The 23,937-nt window shown below is 46.6% G+C and overlaps 1 protein-coding gene across 1 annotated transcript in view; it reads right to left on the bottom strand.

The window, feature by feature from the left end:
• LOC132401662 (collagen alpha-1(XXIV) chain) overlaps positions 1-23,937 on the bottom strand; it is a 511,504-nt gene that overhangs the window by 146,803 nt on the left and 340,764 nt on the right. Inside the window, exons 35-39 of the mRNA XM_059983704.1 lie at positions 19,811-19,864; positions 17,795-17,848; positions 11,706-11,813; positions 7,521-7,574; positions 6,845-6,952 (exon numbers count right to left, since the gene is read on the bottom strand). Of these exons, the coding sequence (XP_059839687.1) occupies positions 6,845-6,952; positions 7,521-7,574; positions 11,706-11,813; positions 17,795-17,848; positions 19,811-19,864 (378 nt within the window). The remainder of the gene's footprint in view (positions 1-6,844; positions 6,953-7,520; positions 7,575-11,705; positions 11,814-17,794; positions 17,849-19,810; positions 19,865-23,937) is intronic.

Below are 23,937 nucleotides of genomic sequence, written 5' to 3'. Positions count from 1 at the left end.
CTCATAACTTGCCCTTCCCCAATTAAAAATTTTCCTGTCCTCTCTGATTCTATCTTTATCCATGATAATGCTAAAGGTCAAGGAGCGGTGATCACTGTCCCCCAGATGCTCACCCACTGACAGATCTGTGACCTGACCCGGTTTGTTACCTAATACTAGATCTAGTATGGCATTCCCCCTAGTCAGCCTGCCAACATACTGTGACAGGAATCCATCCTGGACACACTTAACAAACTCTGCCCCATCTAAACCCTTGGAACTAATCAAGTGCCAATCAATATTAGGGAAGTTAAAGTCGCCCATGATAACAACCCTGTTATTTTTGCACCTTTCCAAAATCTGCCTCCCAATCTGCTCCTCGGTATCTCTGCTGCTACCAGGGGGCCTATAGAATACCCCCAGTAGAGTAACTGCTCCCTTCCTGTTCCTGACTTCCACCCATACTGACTCAAAAGAGGATCCTGCTACATTACCCACCCTTTCTGCAGCTGTAATAGTATCCCTGACCAGTAATGCCACCCCTCCTCCCCTTTTTCCCCCTCTCTATCCCTTTTAAAGCACTGAAATCCAGGAATATTGAGAATCCATTCCTGCCCTGGTGCCAGCCAAGTCTCCGTAATGGTCACTACATCATAATTCCATGTATGTCTCTAAGCTCTCAGGCAGAAAGGGAAGTGGTGGCCACTAGACAGCGTAGCAGTAGGCAGGTAGTGCAGGAGTCCCCTGAGGTCATCTCCCTCCTAAACAGATATACTGTTTTAGATACTGTTGGGGGAGATGTCTCATCAGGGGAAGGCAGCAGCAGCCGAGTTCATTGCACCATGGGTGGCTCCGCGGCACAGGAGGGAAGGAAAAGGAGTGGGAGAGCTATAGTGATAGGGGATTCGATTGTAAGGGGAATAGATAGGCGTTTCTGCGGCCGCAAACGAGACTCCAGGATGGTATGTTGCTTCCCTGGTGCAAGGGTCAAGGATGTCTCTGAGCGGCTGCAGGACATTCTGGAATGAGAGGGTGAACAGCCAGTGGTCGTGGTGCACATAGGTACCAACGATATAGGTAAAAAATGGGATGAGGTCCTACAAGGTGAATTTAGGGAGTTAGGCGATAAACTAAAAAGTAGGACCACAAAGGTAATAATCTCTGGATTACTATCAGTGCCACGTGCTAGTCAGAGTAGAAATAGAAAGATATTTCAGATGAATACGTGGCTTGAAAAATGGTGCAAGGGGGAGGGATTCAAATTTCTGGGGCATTGGAACCAGTTCTGGGGGAGGTGGGACCGGTATAAACAGGACGGTCTGCACCTGGGCTGGACTGGAACCAATGTCCTAGGGGGAGCGTTTGCCACTGCTGTTCAGGAGGCTTTAAACTAATGTGGCAGGGGGATGGGAACAAGTGCAGAGAGACAGAGGGGTGTAAAATGAGGGTAGAAGCAAAAAGTAGTAAGGTGAAAAGTAAAAGTGGCAGGCAGGCAAATCCAGGGCAAAAAGCAAAAAGAGCCACTTTTCAACATAATTGTATAAGGGCTAAGAGTGTTGTCAAAACAAGCCTGAAGGCTTTGTGTGTCAATGTGAGGAGCATTCGTAAGAAGGTGGATGAATTGAATGTGCAGGTAGTTATTAATGAATATGATATAGTTGGGATCACAGAGACATGGCTCCAGGGTGACCAAGGATGGGAGCTCAACATCCAGGGATATTCAATATTCAGGAGGGATAGACAGGAAAGAAAAGGAGGTGAGGTAGCATTGCTGGTTAGAGAGGAGATTAACGCAATAGGAAGGAAGGACATTAGCCTGGAGGATGTGGAATCGATATGGGTAGAGCTGCATAACACTAAGGGGCAGAAAACGCTGGTGGGAGTTGTGTACAGGCCACCTAACAGTAGTAGTGAGGTTGGGGATGGCATTAAACAGGAAATTAGAAATGCGTGCAATAAAGGAACAGTAGTTATAATGGGTGACTTCAATCTACATATAGATTGGGTGAACCAAATTGGTAAGGGTGCTGAGGAAGAGGATTTCTTGGAATGTATGCGGGATGGTTTTCTGAACCAACATGTCGAGGAACCAACTAGAGAGCAGGCCATTCTAGATTGGGTATTGAGCAATGAGAAAGGGTTAGTTAGCAATCTTGTCGTGCGAGGCCCCTTGGGTAAGAGTGACCATAATATGGTGGAATTGTTCATTAAGATGGAGAGTGACAGTTAATTCAGAAACAAAGGTTCCGAACTTAAAGAAGGGTAACTTTGAAGGTATGAGACGTGAATTAGCTAAGATAGACTGGCAAATGGTACTGAAAGGGTTGACAGTGGATATGTAATGGCAAGCATTTAAAGATCGCATGGATGAACTACAACAATTGTTCATCCCAGTTTGGTAAAAGAATAAACCAGGGAAGGTAGTGCACCCGTGGCTGACAAGGGAAATTAGGGATAGTATCAAATCCAAAGAAGAAACATATAAATTAGTAAAAAAAAAAGCATCACACCTGAGGACTGGGAGAAATTCAGAGACCAGCAGAGGAGGACAAAGGGCATAATTAAGAAAGGGAAAAAAGATCATGAGAGAAAGCTGGCAGGGAACATAAAAACTGACTGTAAAAGCTTTTATAGATATGTGAAAAGAAAAAGATTGGTCAAGACAAATGTAGGTCCTTTACAGTCAGAAACAGGTGTATTGATCACAGGGAACAAAGACATGGCAGACCAATTGAATAACTACTTTGGTTCTGTCTTCACTAAGGAGGACATAAATAATCATCTGGAAATAGTAAGGGACCAAGGGTCTAGTGAGATGGAGGAACTGAGGGAAATACATGTTAGTAGGAAAGTGGTGTTAGATAAATTGAAGGGATTAAAGGCAGATAAATCCCCAGGGCCAGATGGTCTGCATCCCAGAAGTAGCCCAAGAAATAGTGGATGCATTAGTGATAATTTTTCAAAACTCCTGAGATTCTGGATTAGTTCCTGAGGATTGGAGGGTGGCTAATGTAACCCCACTTTTTAAAAAAGGAGGGAGAGAGAAACCGGGGAATTATAGACCAGTTAGTCTGACATCGGTGGTGGGGAAAATGCTAGAGTCGGTTATCAAAGATGTGATTTGGAAAGAGGTGAAATCATCGGACAAAGTCAGCATGGATTTGTGAAAGGAAAATCATGTCTGATGAATCTTATAGAATTTTTTGAAGATGTAACTAGTAGAGTGGATAGGGGAGAGCTAGTGGATGTGGTATATTTAGATTTTCAAAAGGCTTTTGACAAGGTCCCACACAGGAGATTAGTGTGCAAACTTAAAGCTCACGGTATTGAGGGTATGGTATTGATGTGGATAGAGAATTGGTTGGCAGACAGGAAGCAAAGAGTGGGAGTAAACAGGATCTTTTCAGAATGGCAGGCAGTGACTAGTGGGGTACCGTAAGGCTCAGTGCTGGGACCCCAGTTGCTTACAATATATATTAATGATTTAGACGAGGGAATTAAATGCAACATCTCCAAGTTTGTGGATAACACGAAGCTGGGTGGCAGTGTTAGCTGTGAGGAGGATGCTAAGAGGATGCAGGGTGACTTGGATAGGTTAGGTGAGTGGGCAAATTCATGGCAGATGCAATTTAATGTGGATAAATGTGAGGTTATCCACTTTGGTTGCAAGAACAGGAAAACAGATTATTATCTGAATGGTGGCCGATTAGGAAAAGGGGAGGTGCAACGAGACCTGGGTGTCACTGTACACCAGTCATTGAAGGTGGGCATGCAGGTACAGCAGGCGGTGAAAAAGGCAAGTGGTATGTTGGCATTCATAGCAAAAGGATTTGAGTACAGGAGCAGGGAGGTTCTACTGCAGTTGTACAAGGCCTTGGTGAGACCGCACCTAGAATGCCGATCACAGACATGGCCCGGGTGTTCATCACCTGGGTTGCTTGGCCTGGTACCCCACCTGATATTTCCTCCGACCGCAGTCTTCAATTCATTTCAGACCTCTGGGATGCAACAGCCAAGAACCTCGGTGTTCGGCTACATCACACCACAGCACATCACCCGCAGCCCAATGGCCCAATGCTAGTGGTTTCCCTGCTCCTTAAAGGCTGCTCTGAGGGTTTCTCTGACCGATGAGTGTTGGCATGATGATTCCCTGTGGGGCCCGCTCCAAACAAGCTCCAAACAAGAATGTGCAGTCGTCTGTGGCTGAGTTGATATAAGTGCCAGGTGATCTCACTTCTGATGCCATAATATCCTGGCACACGACATCACACAGTATTCCACCCTCCTCAGTAAATTCAATTCCTTTTCACCTATCCCTGCCTCCCATCATGGCGTACAGCACTCTGGGGTTCCTGTTGACCTACATTCTGCCTTGTTTGTTTTGTCCGCAATGACCCACGCCAACATCCCCTTAGGTGCCCTTACAATGGCCCATTCTGTGGTTTGGATCGGGGGAGAAAAGACTTTTATCATAGATACGTAGGGTAAACCTGAATGTGTTTCGATAGATCTCCTCAAACCAGACCACTGAGATTTGGAGTACTCTGCTGCAATGCCATGGCTGGGCGGCTTGTCCGAGCTCCAGACAGGCTCTTATCACTGGTTTCAGTGAATAGTGGGGGGGCCTGTGGAGGTAACGTCATTGGTAGAAATGTACATAATTCACAACCACTGACATTGAGTTGGGGTTTTGCTTTAAGAGGCCGGTCTGACATGATGACATAGTTATGATAGGATTGTGAATACGATTTTGTGTGTAGGTTTTGCAGTTCAATAAAATGGGTCATGGGTTCCATTAAACATAAAACTGCTGACATCATTTTATTTGCTAAGACCTACAGACATACCAGTTGATAGGTTAATTGGTCATTGTAAATTGTCTGGGCAGAATGGCTCGAAGGCCAGGAAAGTCCTGTTCCACTCGTTATCTCAAGAAACAAACAAAATACATACAATTGGCTTGTGCACTGTACACAGACAGATTGTAGGTACACAAAGTGACCCCAGGTGCAGGATTATTGGAACAGGAGACAGGAAATGACAATCTGATCCTTGGCAAGAGCAACTCAGCTGAAAGCAGAGATTGTGTCAGTGTGGAGTGCGTGTGTCAAATTGTTTCTGGCTGACTTCTCAGCATCTGCTCTTGACCTCAGGTTGTAGATTTGCATTTGGAGTTGTACAATAGTTGGCAATAAATGCCGCTCGTAATTCCTGAGTCTTTGAAAAGGTAAATGTGAGAGCCAGGCCCGGGCTCAGGTAACAACCCACACCTTCATAGTTCACTGAAATTACTGAATCAGCGCCATCGCTTGCCAACTCTAAAGATACAGATTAGGTTCATTTGTGACATTAGCATTGAAATGTCGAAGTGTATAGTCAAATGTGTTGTTTGCATCGATTGCCAACACAATCTGAGACATGTTGAAGGCAGCTTACAAGTTTGGCACGAACTAGATGGACCAAAGGGGCTGTTTCTGTGCTGTATTGTTCTAGAACTTTCACCGAGCTTCTAACCCCAACACAGCATGCCGCAACTTACCAACCCTAACCTGTACATCGTTGGGAATGTGGGTGGAAACCAAAGCACCCAGAGGAAACCCTCATGGATTTGGGGAGAGTGCATGTACAAACTCCTGAGAGAGTGCTGTGCTGTAAAGTGTTGTGCTAACCACTACACTACTGTGCCTCCCTCGCTTGGAGTAAGGGCCCAGCCAACGCACACAGCCATAGAGACCTGGGATCGATTCTGACCTCCAGCGCTGACTGTGTGGAATTTGCATGTTCTCCCCATGGCCCCATGGAGCCTTCAGTTGCTCCAGTACCCTCTCACATCCCAAGGATGTGTAGGGTGGGGTAGTTTAACTGGCTGCTGTTTGAACACTGGCCTCCCTCTGTCATGGCACGCTATATAGGAGTTGGCAAGAAACCCCGATGATCAGTCAGAAATTCAGAAGTCAAGATCTGATGGCCAAAGCTAAGGGTCTACCAGATCTGTAGAGGGTGAAACAGTGAATGGTCAGGTCCAGGTCCACTGAGCAGAAACTGGATGGAGAGATACGAAGGTAGTTTTGGGTTCAGAGGAATTGGGCAGGATGTCTCTGATGCAGTGAGGCCAAGGTTGTTAGTGGGATAGGTAAATTCTAAGTGGTTTATGGCAGCCAGTAATACCTGCAAATAATCCATTGCAAAGAAAACCGTGGCTGTAGGTGGGTCACACCGGGGACAACGCTTGCTGTCCATTTTTCCAATACTGTCACAGAGCACAGAACTGGACTCTTCGACCAGTTGCCTAGTCCAATGGACCCATATCTGAACATGACCCTCCATACCCATCCAGTCCATGTACATCCAAAATCAAACTGCATCTATCACTTCCACCGGCAACTCGTTCCACACTCTCACCACCTTCTGAGTGAAGAAATCCCCATTCGGGTTCCCCTTAAGTATTTCACTTTTCACCTGTAACCCATGACCTCTAGTTCTAGTCTCACCCAACCTCAGTGGAAAAAGCCTGCTTGCATTTACCCTATATATACACCCCTCATAAATTTGAATACCTCTATCAAATCTCCCCTCATTCTCCTATGCTCCAGGGAATAAAGTCCTAATAAGGTCCTCTAGTCTATGCAACATCCTTGTAAAGTTTCTCTGTACTCTTTCAATCTTATTTACATTTTTCCTGTAGGTAGGTGACTAGAACTGTACACAATATTCCAAATTAGACCTCACCAATGTCTTATACAACTTCAACATGTTATCTCAATATTGAAATGTGGACCACATTTCAAAGCAATCGCATTCTTTCTGGACACCGTTAGAACATCCAGCAGGACACAAGAAGAACGGCAGAAATGCTGTGACTTACCATCACTCCCCGTGATCCTCTCACGCCCTTTGGCCCTGTTTCTCCTTGTACCCCTCGTTCCCCAGGGTCTCCCTGTTCTCCCATAGGACCTTGCTGCCCTCTCTTTCCCTGAAGGGAGAGAAACAGCACATTCTCAGTTTCACAATGTATTCTCTGGAATCAGATGTGTAATCCTTCTCTCCCCCGCCCTATCCACCAATCAAGACCATTCGCTCTCTGAGGTATGAAAGACCTGTGCTGATCAACTGGCTGGAGCGTTCACTGATATCTTTAAGCTCTCACTTCGGCAGTCCGAGGTACCCACTGCTTCAAGCAGGCAGCTATTATTCTGGTGCCCAAGAGAACATGGCAAGCTGCCGCAGTGGCTATCATCCAGTAGCACTTACATCCACTGTGATCAAATGTTTCGAGAGGTTGATGATGAAACACATCAACTCCTGCCTGAGCAGTGAAATTTGCCTCTTGGCACAACGGGTCCTTAACAGTCATTGGTTCTTCACTCAACCCTGCAACACCGGGACAGTGAAGGTGCACACATCAGGATGCTCTTCATTGACGACAGCTCAGCATTCAATACTATCATCCCCCCTACTGCGAATGCCCGCAAGAAAATGAATCTCGGGGTTGTACACTGTGATCATAAATTTCCTTTCAGCTTTGAAGGAACTGAGTGCACCTTTCGTCCTGTGCGTCCGTACTGTCCTCGTTTGCCTCGTGCCCCATCAGGTCCCTGTGGGCAGAAACGATGGTTTTGTTAGTGCATCGGGAAGCAGCTTCACAAATAGGAACATCTAAATTGGGAGCATCAGTCGTTCTTCCAGTCCCACCATTCATGGAGATCAGGCTGTTTGACCTCAGTATCAGTTGGTTGTCTTTATTTATCACCTGTGCATTGAAATACACCGTGAATTGCGTCGATTGCGTCAATGACCAACAGAGTTTGAGGATGTGCTGGGGGCAGCCCGCAACTGTAATCGTGCTTCTGGTGCCAACGCAACATGCTCACAACATACTAACCCTAACCTGTACGTCTTTGAAATGTGGGAGGGACCCATGTGGTGTTAGGGAGAGCGTATACACTAACAGCAGTGGGAATTGAATTCAAATCTTCCCGCTGGCACTGTGAAATATTATGTTAACTGCCACTCTACCACACTGTACCTCAATTTACTGCGGTAAACTGGTTTATTATTATTACATGTGGAAAGAATTGGCTTGCCTGCAGAAAACAGAGGGTCATGGTGGAGGGAGTACATTCAGATTGGAGGGTTGTGACTAGTGGTGTCCCACAAGGATCTGTTCTGGGACCTCTGCTTTTTGTGATTTTTATTAACGACCTGGATGTGGGGGTAGAAGGGTGGGTAGGCAAGTTTGCAGATGACACAAAGGTTGGTGGTGTTGTAGATAGTGTAGAGGATTGTTGAAGATTGCAGAGAGACATTGATAGGATGCAGAAGTGGCAGATGGAGTTCAACCCAAAGAAGTGTGAGATGGTATACTTTGGAAGGACAAACTCCAAGGCAGAGTACAAAGTAAATGGCAGGATACTTGGTAGTGTGGAGGAGCAGAGGGATCTGGGGGTACATGTCCACAGATCCCTGAAAGTTGCCTCACAGGTAGATAGGGTAGTTAAGAAAGCTTATGGGGTGTTAGCTTTCATAAGTCGAGGGATAGAGTTTAAGAGACGCAATGTAATGATGCAGCTCTATAAACCTCTAGTTAGGCCACACTACTGTGTCCAGTTCTGGTCGCCTCACTATAGGAAGGATGTGGAAGCATTGGAAAGGGTACAGAGGAGATTTACCAGGATGCTGCCTGGTTTAGAGAGTATGGATTATGATCAGAGATTAAGGGAGCTAGGGCTTTACTCTTTGAAACATAGAAACATAGAAAATAGGTGCAGGAGTAGGCCATTCGGCCCTTTGAGCCTGCTCCACCATTCAGTATGATCATGGCTGATCATCCAACTCAGAACCCTGTACCTGCTTTCTCTCCATACCTCAATCCCTTTAGCCACAAGGGCCATATCTAACTTACGAACTCTTTGGAGAGAAGGAGGATGAGAGGAGACATGATAGAGGTATACAAAATATTAAGAGGAACAGATAGAGTGGACAGCCAGCACCTCTTCTCCAGGGCACCACTGCTCAGTACAAGAGGACGTGGCTTTAAGGTGAGGGGTGGGAAGTTCAAGGGGGATATTAGAGGAAGGTTTTTCACTCAGAGAGTGGTTGGTGCGAGGAATTCACTGCCTGAGTCAGTGGTGGAGGCAGATACACTAGTGAAGTTTAAGAGACTACTAGACAGGTATATGGGGAAATTTAAGGTGGGGGGTTATATGGGAGACAGGGTTTGAAGGTCAGCACAACATTGTGGGCCGAAGGGCCTGTAATGTACTGTATGTTCTACGTTCTATGTATCGAGGTGTAGTGAAAAACTTTGTTTTCAAGTTCAGTTTATCGTCATTCAACTGTACACATGTATACCACCAAACGAAACAACGTTCCTTTTCACTTTACATTAAAAAGTAAACCGTATAATGTCACTGGTGCTTCATGTGTGATGAGCCCTGGATGGTGACAAGGAGTTCAGTAATCTCGCGGCCTGGGGGAAGGAGCTGATTCACATTCTAACAGCCTTTGTCCTAATGCTACGGTGTCTCCTGCCTGATAGTAAGGGTTCTGAGATTGCTGGATGGATGGATGGAATCTAATTGAATGTCATCCAGAAAGGTCATTTCATGATGACAATGCACTGAGCTTGTACAATAAAAGAATGCAGAATAAGTGTAACAGTTACAGGGCAGGTTCAGTGCGGGCATACAGTCAGGTTCAAGTCCTTAATGAAACAGATTGTAAGGTCAAAAGTTCTATTGGGAAAGCATAAGTCCTATAAGCATCGTACTAGGGAACCATTCAATACTCTTACATCAGTGGGATCGAAGGGTCTCAGCCTGAAACATCAGCTGTTTAACCATTTCCATAGATGCCGCCTGACCAGCTGAGTTACTCCAGCATTTTGTGTGTGTTGCTTGGGATAGAAGCTGTCCTTGAATCTGGCGGTATGTGCTTTCAGGCTTTTGTATCTTCTCTCCGAGGGGAGAGAGGATGTCCGGGGTGGGAGGGGTCTTGATTACTGTTCTGTGGTGTTGTGGACTCAGTGGGCTGAAGGGCCTGTGCCAATTGTGAAATGTACTGAGAGACATTAAAAAGCTTGTCTTGCATACTGCTCATACAGATCAGATCATTGCAGAGTACATGCAACTAGAATAAAGTAGAATAACAATGCAGAATAAAGTGTAAGAGCTGGAGAAAGTGCAGTGCAGGTAAAGGTACAAACGCACAGTGATGTATCACACAAAAGGTCTGTTCCGAAGTCTGATAACAGCGGGGTGGACGCTGTCCTTGAGCCTGGTGGCACGGGCGTTCAAGCTGTTGGATCCGCAGCCTGATGGGAGAGGGGAGAAGAGGGAATGCCTGCGATATTCCCACATTCTATTTCCTTCACATCCAGAGATCGACCAGTCCACAGGAATGTAAAAAGCTGTAGCGTGTATTGGACTTAGCCCAATATATCACGGGCACATCCCTCCCCACCATCAGCAGTATCTAGAGGAGGCACTGCTTCAAAAAAGTAACACCCATCATCAAAGGTCCCCACCCTCTGGGTCATGGCATTTCTCACTGCTACCATCGAAAAGCAGACACCACACCAGCAGGTTCAAGAGCAACCCCTTCCAGCATGACGATGGAGTGTTTGCATGCTGTGGCCTCTCAGCCGCCAACCAAAAGTGTTTCTTTTCTTTATGAAATGACTTTTTTTTATGATTGCAAGAAAATGCTTGACTCTAAGAACTTCAGATACTGCAGGTCTCGTCCATCTGTGGAGCTGCTCGCTGGCGAAGGTGCTGGACTGGGTGCAGACCGTGTTGATGCCTGCTACAGGAAGGCATCAAAGGCATCGGAGTTAGGGCAGTGTAACTGTGGGTGATTGACTTGGACATTTCCCCTGTGATCGCAAGACCTTGTTGGAGATTTATAATGTAAAATGCCACAGGCCCGTTTCCTTTGTTTAGTGGAGAGACAGATGGCAGGGGAGCTCCATGGTCTCGGATGTAGCAAGGACTAGAGTTTGCCTGCTGTTGCAGTCCAGGAGAGGAGATGCCAGAGGTGGGGTAGTGTGGTGTCCGTGCTTGGTTGTGGGCTGGTCTCTCCTACTGGTGCTGCCCTCCAGTGTTTGATCAGTGGAATGACATGCTCAATTGTGTACGTATGCGCACTGCTGGGAACTATACCATCAATTTGCTGGACATGCTGCTCAGGGACTTGGGCTATATATATATATATTTTTTTTTTCTTTTTTTTTTTACGTGACTATTTTTTTCTCGCTAGTTTGAATGTGCTGTGTATGTTTTGCACCTTGGCCCCAGAGGAACGCTGTTTCATTCAGCTATATTCATGTATGGTTGAATGATAATTAAACGAACTTGAATTTTGAATTTGATTTGAATTCAGTTCTTGAACCTACTGGCAAACTCTAATCACTACAGGTTAGCAACACAGATCACTTTGTAATAAAATGAACTTTGTGTCTTATTTGTTTTAATTAGTGTTTTTATTTAAATTATACAATATTGTACAACGTGCTTTCTTGGCAATGCTGCTTTTCTGATGCTCCACACCTGTGATGCTGCTACGAGAGTTTTTCATTGCACCTCTGCACACCATGACTTGATTATTACTGACACATGGACCAAGATACAATGAAAAGCTTGTTTTGCAAACTGTTCATACAGATCAAATCATTTCAGGTAGAGAGTTTTGGTTTTGAGAGTACATGCCAAACACCTCACTCTACTCACCGGTAACCCGTTAATCCCAAGCCCTCCGGCTTCACCTGCTGCTCCTCGAACTCCAGAGTCACCGCGTTCTCCCACCTCACCTCTGGGACCTTCATCGCCAGGTTCACCCTGTGAAAACAGTGGAAATGTTCATCAGAGTCTCCTCAGAACAGAGATGAGTACAGCACAGGAACTGGCCATTCAGCCCACAACATTGTGCTGAACCATATAGATTAGTAATCAAATGGCCAACTAAATGAATACCATCTGCCTACACAATGTCCATATCTCTCCATTCACCTCACATTCGTGTGCCTATCTTAAAAGTTCCTAATGTATCTGCCTCTACCCACACATCAGGCACCCACCACTCTCTGTGTAAAAACACTGCGCTCACATCTGCTTTGAAATTACCCCACCTCACCTCATACACTCTGGTATTAGACAGTTCAACCCTGGGATAAACATACTGTCTGTCTGCTCTCTGTCAGATCTGCCCTCAGCCTCCACCGCTCCAGAGAAAACATCCTACTTCAGGATATGTTAACATCTCACACCAGCTCTCAATGACCTGTTTCTGAACTGCGAGGACTGGTAAAAATACAAATTGGTTTATTGTTGTCATGTGTACTGAGACACAGTGGAGAGATACAGTAAATCTGTTCATACAGATCAGATCATTACACAGTGCATTACAAAAGCTACAACAGAATACAGAATGCAGAATAAGTGGGGAAGCCACAGTGGTTCAGCACGAGCCGGGCTCAATTCCCACCACTGTCTGTAAGGAGCTTTACCTTGTTCTACTTCTCTGGTCAAGAAGTCACAGCAGTGTCCCCACTTTCTGATGAGACTTGGGTGAGCAAGGCTCCCCACCCCCACTCTAACAACTTTCTTCAGAGCACCATCAAGAATATCCTGACTGGCTGCATCATTGTTTGGTATAGAAACAAGGCACTGGAACGCAAGATCCTACAGAGGACAGGCGATCACCAGGGTTTCCTACACGCTCGTTCACTGGGAACATTATAGACAAAGAACCTGGAGCATTGTTGAGGACCCCACAATCTCTTTGACCCATGACCACCAGGCCTCGGACTATCAGACTGGGAAACTGAGGAAAACCCTGCTGTCACCGAGGTCTCGTCACTAGGACAGCGAGCTCTTTACTGTTTACTTGCGCTGGGCACTACATGCGCTTTCAGTGACATTTTATTAAATTTTATTAACTGATTTATGGTAATATTTTGGTTTACGTGTGATGTATGTTTTGTTGGTGCACCATGATCTGGAGAAACACTGCTTCATTTGGTCATATGTGTGTACAGTCAGATGACAATAAACTTGAACCTCGACACACCCAGTAATGAATTGATCTGTTTGGACAGTTTGCAAGACGAACTGTTCACTGTTCCACCAGTTCCATTTTCAATTTCCACAAAGTCATGGAGTTATACAGTGTGGAAAGAGGCCCTTTGGCCCGAGTCATCCATGCTGACCAAGGTGCCTACCGGTGCTAGTCCTGTTTGCCTGTGTTGGGCCCATATCCTTCTCGCCACTGTTCACAAACGGTGAGGTCGTGAAAAGGGTCTCCAGTTTCAGTTTTCTGGGGCTGAACATCACCGAGGTGTTCTCTTGGTCCGGCAGTACAACCTCGATAGTAGGGAAGGCACAACAGTGACTACACTACCCAAGAGCTAATCTGCTGGCCAACTCTTATTGACATGCGATACAGAGCATACTGATAGATGGAACAGCAGTGTGGGACTCTCGCTGCAGCAAGCACTCCATCGGGTGATTAGGACATCTCAGTGCATCACTGAGACTCAACCACTGGACCTGAAGACAATCTACAACTCCTGATGCTGACGACACACTCGTAACATTGTCAAAGACCCATCCCCTCCTGGACATTATCTGTTCAATCTCCTGCCGTCCAGAATCTTAGCCAAGACAGCCAATGTGAACAACAGCTTCTTTTCAAGGGAATAACACTACACCCCGGTTTGCAATGGCCTTTGACTGTTATAGACTATCAAAGTCACTTGTTGCATATAAATACAGGAATTTTTAAAAATTAGACTGTACTGCATGTATTGTAAGTATCTATTTTGCATGGACTTGAGCAATGGCAATAAGCTCTCATCTATTCTATCTTACCTGTGTACCTACCAGGGGTCACTTGAATGTTGTAATTGCACCTGCTTCATCTACTTCCTCTGGCAGCTCGTTCCACACACTTGTCACCCTCTGGGTGAAGGAGCTGCTTCTCAGCTCCCTTTTAAATCTTTCCTCTCTCACCTTTGACCTATGCCCTCTAGATACTGATCCAACAACCCTGGGAGAAAGACTGAGCGCATTCACCTTGTTGCTTTATAAAGACCAGCTTTATTTGTCACAGGTACATCAAAACACTCAGTGAAGTGAGTTGTTTGCATCACAGTTCATAGAAATGCTGTGGTCATACCACAAGTCACACTTCGACACAAACTAATCCTAACCCGTGCGTCTGTGGAGTGCAGGAGGAGACCGGAACGCCCAGAGGAAATACATGTGATCACAAGGAGGATGTACAGACAATGATAGGAATTGAAACTGGCTTACAGGTGTTGTACAACACCACCTTGACCAGTACACTACCATGCTACCCTCAGTCTCCTCCACTGCCAGGAAGTGAAGTAATGTCCTCTTTTCATTGCTACCATCAGGAAAGCAGTACAGGAACCTGACGACACATACTCAGGAACATCTTCTTCTGCTCCACCATCAGTTTTCTGAAAGGACAATGAACCTATGAACACTACCTCTTATTGTAATTTATAGCTTTTTAAAACGATTGTGTACAACAATGCGTCTGCAACACGATGTATTTCCTGACACGTGCCGGTGATATCAATCCTGACACTGAAGGCGCTATTGGAATTCCCGCCCTTCCCGAATGGAACAGGTTAATCGGATTGGGTCAGTCACCTGATAAGGTGTAGCTGTGTGTGCTGATATACAGGGCAGCTCATTCACGGTACGTCTGCATTGGCACCGTCCACAGCATCGGCCTAAGCAAACACTGTGGGAGCTGCCTCAACCTGCCGACACAACCTTCAGAGATTTGCTTTCATTCCTGCAGAGGCATCGCTCACGGGGTGCAGCTGCTTGCCCCTCTGGCACTCGATCCGTCCTACCCCAGTACCCTATCTACAGCTCTGACCCAAGGGTCAACCTACCACCCTGCCTCGCAACTCTCCTCATCTGTAACTCCCTCCAAACCCCTAAAACCCTCCTCATAACAGCTTCTGGACACTAAGCCCCCCCTCAGTCTCTGTAATCCATCTGGCCCCTACATCCCTTCCTGTCTCTGTAACCCCCTCTTACCCCTATAACCCTCCTTGTCTCTGTAACCCCCTCTTACCCCTACACCCTTCCCAGTCTTTGTAATTCTTTCAGCCCTTATACCTACTCGTGTCCATAACCACCCCCTGTTTCTGTAACCCCCTCTGACCCCTACACCCTACCCTGTCTCTGGAGCCATCCCCTCACCACGAACCAAAATCTACACCCTCCTGTCTCTTGATTGTCCCCAGTTTGCTACCAGTGTTGGCTCTGCCTGGGCTGGGCTCTGAGTTCTGGAGAACATTCTTCCCGTCTCTCTCCACCTTGGCAATGCTCCAAGGTCCCGATATGTCAGTATGTGTGGAAGTGTCTCTCTTACAATGTGGAACACGGCAGCTCGGTAGTGTAACACTATTACAGAGCTAGCTGTAAGATCAGTGTTCGATTCCTGATGCTCTCTGTAACGAGTTGGTAACTGCATAGGTTTCTTCTGTGTACTCTGGTCTCCTCCCACATCCCAAAGACGTACGGGCTAGGGCAATAAGTTGTGGGCATGCTATGTTGGCACTGGAAGTGTGGCGACACTTGCCGGCTGCCCTGCATAATCTTACTGATTCAATTTGATGCAAGCGATGCATTTCACTCCATGTTTCAAAGTTCATTCATTTGTTATGTGCTGTGGGCATTCACGATCCCATGACCACCATTGATCTTGGCACGTTTGTCTACAGAAGTGGTTTGCCATTGTCTTCTTCCAGGACAGGTGAGCCCGGCCGTTGTCTTCTTCCAGGACAGGTGAGCCCGGCCATTGTCTTCTTCCAGGACAGGTGAGCCCGGCCGTTATCAATACTCTTCCAGGACAGGTGAGCCCGGCCGTTATCAATACTCTTCCAGGACAGGTGAGCCCGGCCGTTATCAATACTCTTCCAGGACAGGTGAGCCCGGCCATTATCAATACTCTTCCAGGACAGGTGAGCCCGGCCATTGTCTTCTTCCAGGACAGGTGAGCCCAGCCATTATCAATACTCTTCCAGGACAGGTGAGCCCGGCCATTGTCTTCTTCCAGGACAGGTGAGCCCGGCCATTGTCTTCTTCCAGGACAGGTGAGCCCGGCCATTGTCTTCTTCCAGGACAGGTGAGCCCGGCCGTTATCAATACTCTTCCAGGACAGGTGAGCCCGGCCGTTATCAATACTCTTCCAGGACAGGTGAGCCCGGCCATTATCAATACTCTTCCAGGACAGGTGAGCCCGGCCATTATCAATACTCTTCCAGGACAGGTGAGCCCGGCCATTATCAATACTCTTCCAGGACAGGTGAGCCCGGCCGTTATCAATACTCTTCCAGGACAGGTGAGCCCGGCCATTATCAATACTCTTCCAGGACAGGTGAGCCCGGCCGTTATCAATACTCTTCCAGGACAGGTGAGCCCGGCCATTATCAATACTCTTCCAGGACAGGTGAGCCCGGCCATTATCAATACTCTTCCAGGACAGGTGAGCCCGGCCGTTATCAATACTCTTTAGAGATTGTCTTCCTGGTGTCAGTGGTTGCATCACCACTGACTAGAACCATGGAACATAGCCTCAAGACTCAAAGGAGTAGATTTAGGATGGGAATGAGGAGGAACTGTTTTTTCCAGAGAGTGGTGAATCCGTGGAATTCTCTGCCCAGTGAAGCAGTGGAGGCTGCCTCAGTAAATATAGTTAACACAAGGTTCGTTAGATTTTTGTATTGTGTGTGTGTGTGTGTGTGTGTGTGTGTGTGTGTGTGTGTGTGTGTGTGTGTGTGTGTGTGTGTGTGTGTGTGTGTGCGTGCATGCGTGCGTGCGTGCGTGCGTGTGTGTGTGTGTGTGTGCGTGTGTGAGTGTGTGTGCGTGTGTGAGTGCCTGCGTGCGTGCGTGTGTGAGTGCGTGCGTCCATGTGTGTGTGTGAGTGCGTGCATCCGTGTGTGTGTGTGAGTGCGTGCGTCTGTGTGTGGGCCCTTATCTCCTGGTAGAGTAGTTGGGGCGCCATCATGACAAGCTATTTACACCGATCATTTTGATGATTACTCATCTTGGGCATTTGAAACCTGGCAGGGCCCATCCCTCTCCAGGTTTTTGCATAGTAGGGGAATTAAGGGTTTTGGGAAGAAGGCAGGTAGGTGGAGATGAGTCCATGGCCTGATCAGCCACAATCTTATTGACTGGTGGAGCAGGCTTGACGGGCCAGATGGCCGACTCCTGCTCCTATATCTTATGTTCTTCTGTAACCAGGACTTGTGATATGCACCAGCTGCTCATATGACCATCTACCACTGGCTCCCATAGCTCCATGTGACACTGATGGGGGTGGGGAGCTAAGCAGGTGCTACACCTTGCCTGAGGGTGACCAGCAGGCTAGCGGAGGGAAGGAGTGTTCTACACCTCCTTTGGTGTATCTCCACTTGGCCATGCAATGTTTCCATATACCCGTGACAAAATAAAGCCAATCTCTATTTTATCTGTACTACGTCAATACAGAGCTAATGCCCTTCTCTTGGACAACATCGGTGGTGTGGAGAGGGGAGACTTGCAACTGCTGGTCTTCCATAAAAAACCCCTTGCCCAGGCTTGCGCCCTGGAAACTTTCCAAGGTGCAAATCCATGGTCTGTCGAGACTAACGGAACCCTACATACATGGAAATACAGAGGTTCAGCCAGAGGACAGGCGTGAGGAGGAGACCAAACCTCTGTCCTTATCTGGACTGCACGCCTTCCCGACACTGGTTCCCCAACCTGAGCCTTGGTTAGGTAAGCTCTACCTTCTGTCCGTCTTTTCCTTGACGTCCATCTTCTCCAGGGGGACCTGGCTCACCCTAAAGTAGAAAGAAAGATGGTTCTTTGAATCACAGTGGAGGATTTAGTGATACACTCAACACTTCTGGCACCAGCCTACCCACCATCAATGATATACAGTATTGTGTAAAAGTCTCAGGCACATATACAAAGCCAGGGTATCTAAGACTTTTGCACAGTACTGTAGTAATTTTATGTATTACACTGTACTGCTGCCATAAAAACAAAACATATTTCATGACATATGTGAACATTGGTAAACCTGATTCTCTATTCTGGACTGAGAGTGGAGGGGACAGAGAGAGGGAAATCATGTTTGGGAAAAGGGAAAGGGAGAGGGGAGGGAGTGGGAAGGACCTGGTATCCTAGGGCTGAGTGTGTTTGCAACTGCGCTACAACCTGCCCCTGTCACTCCTTCTCTGCATCCTGTCCCACGCCCCTCCCATGGAACTCTATCCTCACCATTCCCAACATCCTTTGCTCCTGCTCTGCACAGTTTTCCCATCGTTATATGGAGACTGGAACTGTGTATGGTGTTCCCAGTGTGATATGGAGACTGGAACTGTGCACGGTGTTCCCAGTGTGATATGGAGACCGGAACTGTGCACGGTGTTCCCAGTGTGATATGGAGACCGGAACTGTGCACGGTATTCCCAGTGTGATATGGAGACCGGAACTGTGCACGGTGCACAGTGTTCCCAGTGTGATATGGAGACCGGAACTGCGCACGGTGTTTCCAGTGTGATATGGAGACCGGAACTGTGCACGGTGTTCCCAGTGTGATATGGAGACCGGAACTGCGCACGGTGTTCCCAGTGTGATATGGAGACTGGAACTGTGCACGGTGTTCCCAGTGTGATATGGAGACCGGAACTGTGCACAGTGTTCCCAGTGTGATATGGAGACCGGAACTGTGCACGGTGCACAGTGTTCCCAGTGTGATATGGAGACCGGAACTGCGCACGGTGTTCCCAGTGTGATATGGAGACCGGAACTACGCACGGTGTTCCCAGTGTGATATGGAGACTGGAACTGCGCACGGTGTTCCCAGTGTGATATGGAGACTGGAACTGCACACGGTGTTCCCAGTGTGATATGGAGACCGGAACTGTGCATGGTGTTCCCAGTGCGATATGGAGACCGGAACTGTGCACGGTGTTCCCAGTGCGATATGGAGACCGGAACTGTGCACGGTGTTCCCAGTGTGATATGGAGACCAGAACTGCGCATGGTGTTCCCAGTGTGATATGGAGACCGGAACTGCGCACGGTGTTCCCAGTGTGATATGGAGACTGGAGCTGTCCATTTAGAACAGAGATGAAGAGGGATCTTTTTAGCCAGAATGTGGTGAATCTGTGGAGTTCCCTGTCACAGACGGCTGTGGAGGCCAAGTCATTGAGTATATTTTTAAAGTGGAGATTGATAGGTTTCTGATTAGTCAGGGTGCTAAAGGTTATTGGAAGAAGGCAGGTGAATGGGATCAAGAGGGATTATAAATTAGCCATGATGGAATGATGGACCAAATGGCTTCATACAGTTCACATGTCTTATGGTCTTATGGTTATCTGTCACAATCTCATTCTCCAGCCTTCTCCCCTTAACCTTTGATTATCTGACTAATCAAGAAGCTATCAGCCCCACTTGTGAGTTTCAACATGTATGTCTTCTTTCTGTACAAATCCAGAATGGAAGACTTTCCTGTCTCTTCGCTTATGTTTGTTTGTTCAGTTGTGAAGTTGTCAGGGTGGATCTGGCATTCTTCCCAGACCTCTCCCACTGCTGTCCTGACCTGTTGCTGAATGTAGCCATTGCTGACTATGTGGTATTTTACCTGGGTTTTGTCACACCTGTCACCTTGACTGATAATATGACGTACTGGTGATATGTTTCATCCTGTCTCAGAAAATGAGCCTATTTGTAATTTTACAGAGTCATCTGGAAAATGTTGATTTGAATATTGAGGAGTCTTTGGCAGAACTCACCCTCATTCCCGCCTGGCCAGTTTCTCCCTCTTGGCCAATCGGTCCGATTTCACCCTGTGTCAACCCAAAGACAGTTTAGATTAAAATTTCTCCCTTCACATTACTTTGAAATAATTTACGCAAGTTTTTCTGATAAAGTTGGCAAATGTACTCTTTTCAGAACTTATTGCAAGTTTAGGCACATGGTAGTTTTTTGAACGCAATGTGATAAAAACCTATCTTAGACAAGACGATTTGGATAGGTTGGGACTTCAGTCCATTGAACGTCAGAGAATGAGGGATGATTTGACAGGGGTCTACAAAACTATGAGGGGTATAGCCGGGGTTTTCCTGCTGAGGTTGAGTGAGACGAGAACTAGAGGTCATGGGTTAAGGATGAAAGGTGAGATGTTTCAGAGGAACATGAGGGGAAACTTCTTCACTCAGAGGGTGGTGATAGTGTGGAACAAGCTGCCAGTACAAGTGGTGCATGTAAACTCTATTGCAACATATAAGAGAAGTTTGGATAGGTACCTGGATAGGAGAGGTATGGAGGGCTCGGCTGGGTGTGCGTTGTTGGGAGTAGGCAGGTTAATGGTTTAGCACAAACTAGATGGCCCAAATGGCCTGTTTGACTGTGCTTCTTTGACTCCATGTTCGATGGATACCATTCTCTCTAACACTGATGTGTTCAGCTAATTACAGTCAGATCCACTGAGGGAATTGTGTGGGGTAGTATTATGAACAATTGAGTAGATGTTAACAAAGAAAAGCATCATGGTTTAACATGGATTCTCATGATTTACATTTAGATTTACTTATTTAATCAGATAAATCAAAACATGCAGTGAAATGCATTGTTTGCCTTAACATCCAACACTATCCGATGATGTGCTGGGGCAGCCTGCAAATGTCGCCACTCATTCCAGTGCCAACAGCACGTGATCAGCATGTTCAGCAAACAACAAGAAACAACAGCAAATCACACACACACACACACACACACACACACACACACACACACACACACACACACACACACACACACACACACACACCCACCCCACCCCACCCCAGGCCAGGACAGATTCACAAAATGACCAAAAGAAAATGTATTTCTACAACTGGATTTTTGTCATTTCAAGCCATTTGCAATGTCCGCCATCAGAATTTGCTTCTACCAACAAAATCATTAGATTTCTGACAGTCAGAATATCTTCTGGTTACTTATTTATTTAGCGATACAGTGTACAACAGGCCATCCCGGCCCAATGAGCCACCCCACGCAGAAACCTTCTAACCTGATCACAATGACCAATTAAACACTAACCGGTACCCCTGTGGACTGTGGGAAGAAACCGAAATATCCAGAGGAAATCATGTTCCATCGGGAGGACATATAAACTCCTTACAGAGATGCTGGGATTGAACTCTGAACTCCAGTGTCCCGAGCTGGAATAGTGTTGCACAAACCGCTAACAGACAGTGGCAGGAACGTTGAGACAAGGAATTGCACTCAAATTGTTACTCGACCAGCGACATGGACGGGTGCTGAAGGGGATCCAGGGTCCAGGCCTGTACTCGGTGTTCAAAGGTCAGTGACGTGGGCGAGTGTGGAAGGATATCCAGAGTGCAGCCTGTGCTCCATGTTTGAAAGCCAGTGACATGAACAGGTGTTGAAGGGGATCTAGAGTCCAGGCCTGTGCTCGGTGTTCAAAGGTCAGTGACATGGGCGAGCATGGAAGGATATCCAAAGTGCAGGCCTTTTCTCTGTTCTCAGGTGAGGAAGAACATCTGTGGTTGTCGGATTTGTCCCAGAATGCATGCACTCAGGAGGCACGAATGCTGGTGAATCGGCATGCCTGGAGTTTGGGGTCCTTCGTTGTCCATTAGTCTGGGAATTAATATCAAAGATCAGAGCACGAAGGTTGATCGGTCGTCTTGAAGTTGGTGCCTGATGGCTGAAGCTTGGAGACTGGAGGCCCGGAGCCCTGTCCTGGTGTTGGACTGGGTGGAAAGGGGCTTGTTTTGCTGTTGCTTGCTGTGCTCTGTGTCGTTCTGCTGAACACGGTAGGCAAACTATGTTGGCACTTCTGCTTGGCGACATTTGCGGGCTGCCCCCAACGCACCCTTAGGTTGTGTTGGCTTTTAACGTAAATGAGGCGTTTCACTGTATGTACAGGTGATTAATAAACCTGAATCACTGGCCTTTGAACACCGAGCAGATAAAGAGTGCTGGTGTCACTGAGATGTATAGAATTCATCCGTGTTGTTGTTATTGATGAGATATACGTAGAGAGTGTGTGAGCTCTTCACTTTAATCTGAATACAGACCATCCCTGGGAAATAAACAGGTTCACTCATCGCTCTCGCCGTCCGGGACACATCCTCTTCTTGTCACCACCATGGCGAGGATGCGAAAACCCTCCCTCAGGACTGAACTGCAGAGTTCCTCCGGCATTTTGAGAGTGCCACGCTCAAAGATTTAGAAACAGCCTTTCGTCCTCCTCTATCAGAGCTTGGAACTGTCCATAAACCCGTGAGCACAACTTCACTATTCCTTTTCTTTCAGCACTCTATTTGTATTTTGTAACTTACAGTAATTTTATGTCTTTGCATGTACTGCAAACACAGAACAACAAATTTCACAGATGCAAGTCAGCAATAATAAACCAGATTCTGATTTTAAATCTGTAAGTGATTTACAAGTCATCTGCATAAAAGCAGACTTTCCCTGCGGCCAACCATTTTAGACCATAAGATATAGGAGCAGAATTAGGTCATTTGGCCCATCGAGTCTGCTCCACCATTTCATCATGGCTGATCCAATTTTCCTCTCAACTCCAACCTTCTGCCTTCTCGCCAAATCCTTTCATGCCCTGACCAGTCAAGAATCTATCAATATTCATCAAGACTTTAATATCCATAAAGACTTGTCCTCCACAGCTGCCTGTGGCGTAGACTTCCACAGATTCACCACTCTCTGGCTTAGGAATTTAAATTCCTATCCCCATTCACACACTGATATGTTGGTCCATGACCTCCTCTTCTGCCGCGATGAGGCTACTGCCAGGTTGCAGCAGCAACACCTCATGTTCCATCTGGGTAGCCTCCAACATGATGTCATGAACATTGATTTCCCAACTTCTGGTAATTTATCCCCTCCTCCTTTCCTCTTCTTCAATTCCCAACTCTGGCCTCTTACTCCTTCTCCTCACCTGCCTATCACCTCCCCTTGATGCCCCTCTCCTGCCCTTTCTCCCATTGTCCTTGCTCTTCTCCTATCAGATTCCTTCTTCTTCAGTCCTTTATTTTTTCCACCAATCACCTTTCAGCTTCTTACTTCATCCTTCTCTCCCACCCACCCAACTTCCCCGTTACCTGACCTCACCTGCCAGCTTGTCCTCCTCCCCATCCCCGTCATCTTATTGTGGATTCCTCCCCCTTCCTTTCTGGTCTTGAGGAAGGATCTCGACCTGAAACGTCAACTGTTTATTCATTTCTATAGATGCTGCCTGGCCTACTGTGTTCCTCCAGCATTTTGTGTGCGTTACTCAGGATTTCCAGCATCTGCAGAATCTCTCATGTTTCCATCAGAGAGAATACACTCAAAATTTGCTCAATATCAGAGCCATACCTCTAGATGTTTGTAATAAAAGGCATTAAGTACACTTAAGACTGATTAATGATGGGAGAGAGAGAGTGAGAGACAAGTTATTGGTTTTAAACAATTTGCTAGTGGAGCAGCGGGTCAAGCAGCATCTCAGCGGAGAAAGGAATTGTTGCGTTTCAGTGACAGTTCCTCTCCCCCGCAGATGCTGCTCGGCACGCAGAACTCCTCTAGTGATTGCTTGCTGCTCCAGATTCCAGCATCTGCCATCTTGTGTATCTCAGGAACCTAGTTTTGTCACTCGGAGGAACAAACATTTATATGTATATTGGAATTTTGAATTTAAGGGGTAAAATTTTAAGGTGATTGAAGGAAAGTACATGGGAATGTCAGAGGTAGGTTTTCTTTTTACAGAGAGTGATGAGTGTATGGAACACCTTGTCACCTCACGTTTTGATATATATTATTTGTTTATTTGCACGATTTTTAATCTATTCAATATATGTACACTGCAATTGATTTACTTATTTATTTTTAT

This window comes from Hypanus sabinus, chromosome 11 (genome assembly GCF_030144855.1).
Source record: "Hypanus sabinus isolate sHypSab1 chromosome 11, sHypSab1.hap1, whole genome shotgun sequence".
NCBI classification, from domain to species: Eukaryota; Metazoa; Chordata; class Chondrichthyes; order Myliobatiformes; family Dasyatidae; genus Hypanus; species Hypanus sabinus.
This window is presented reverse-complemented; position numbering and strand designations above follow the sequence as displayed.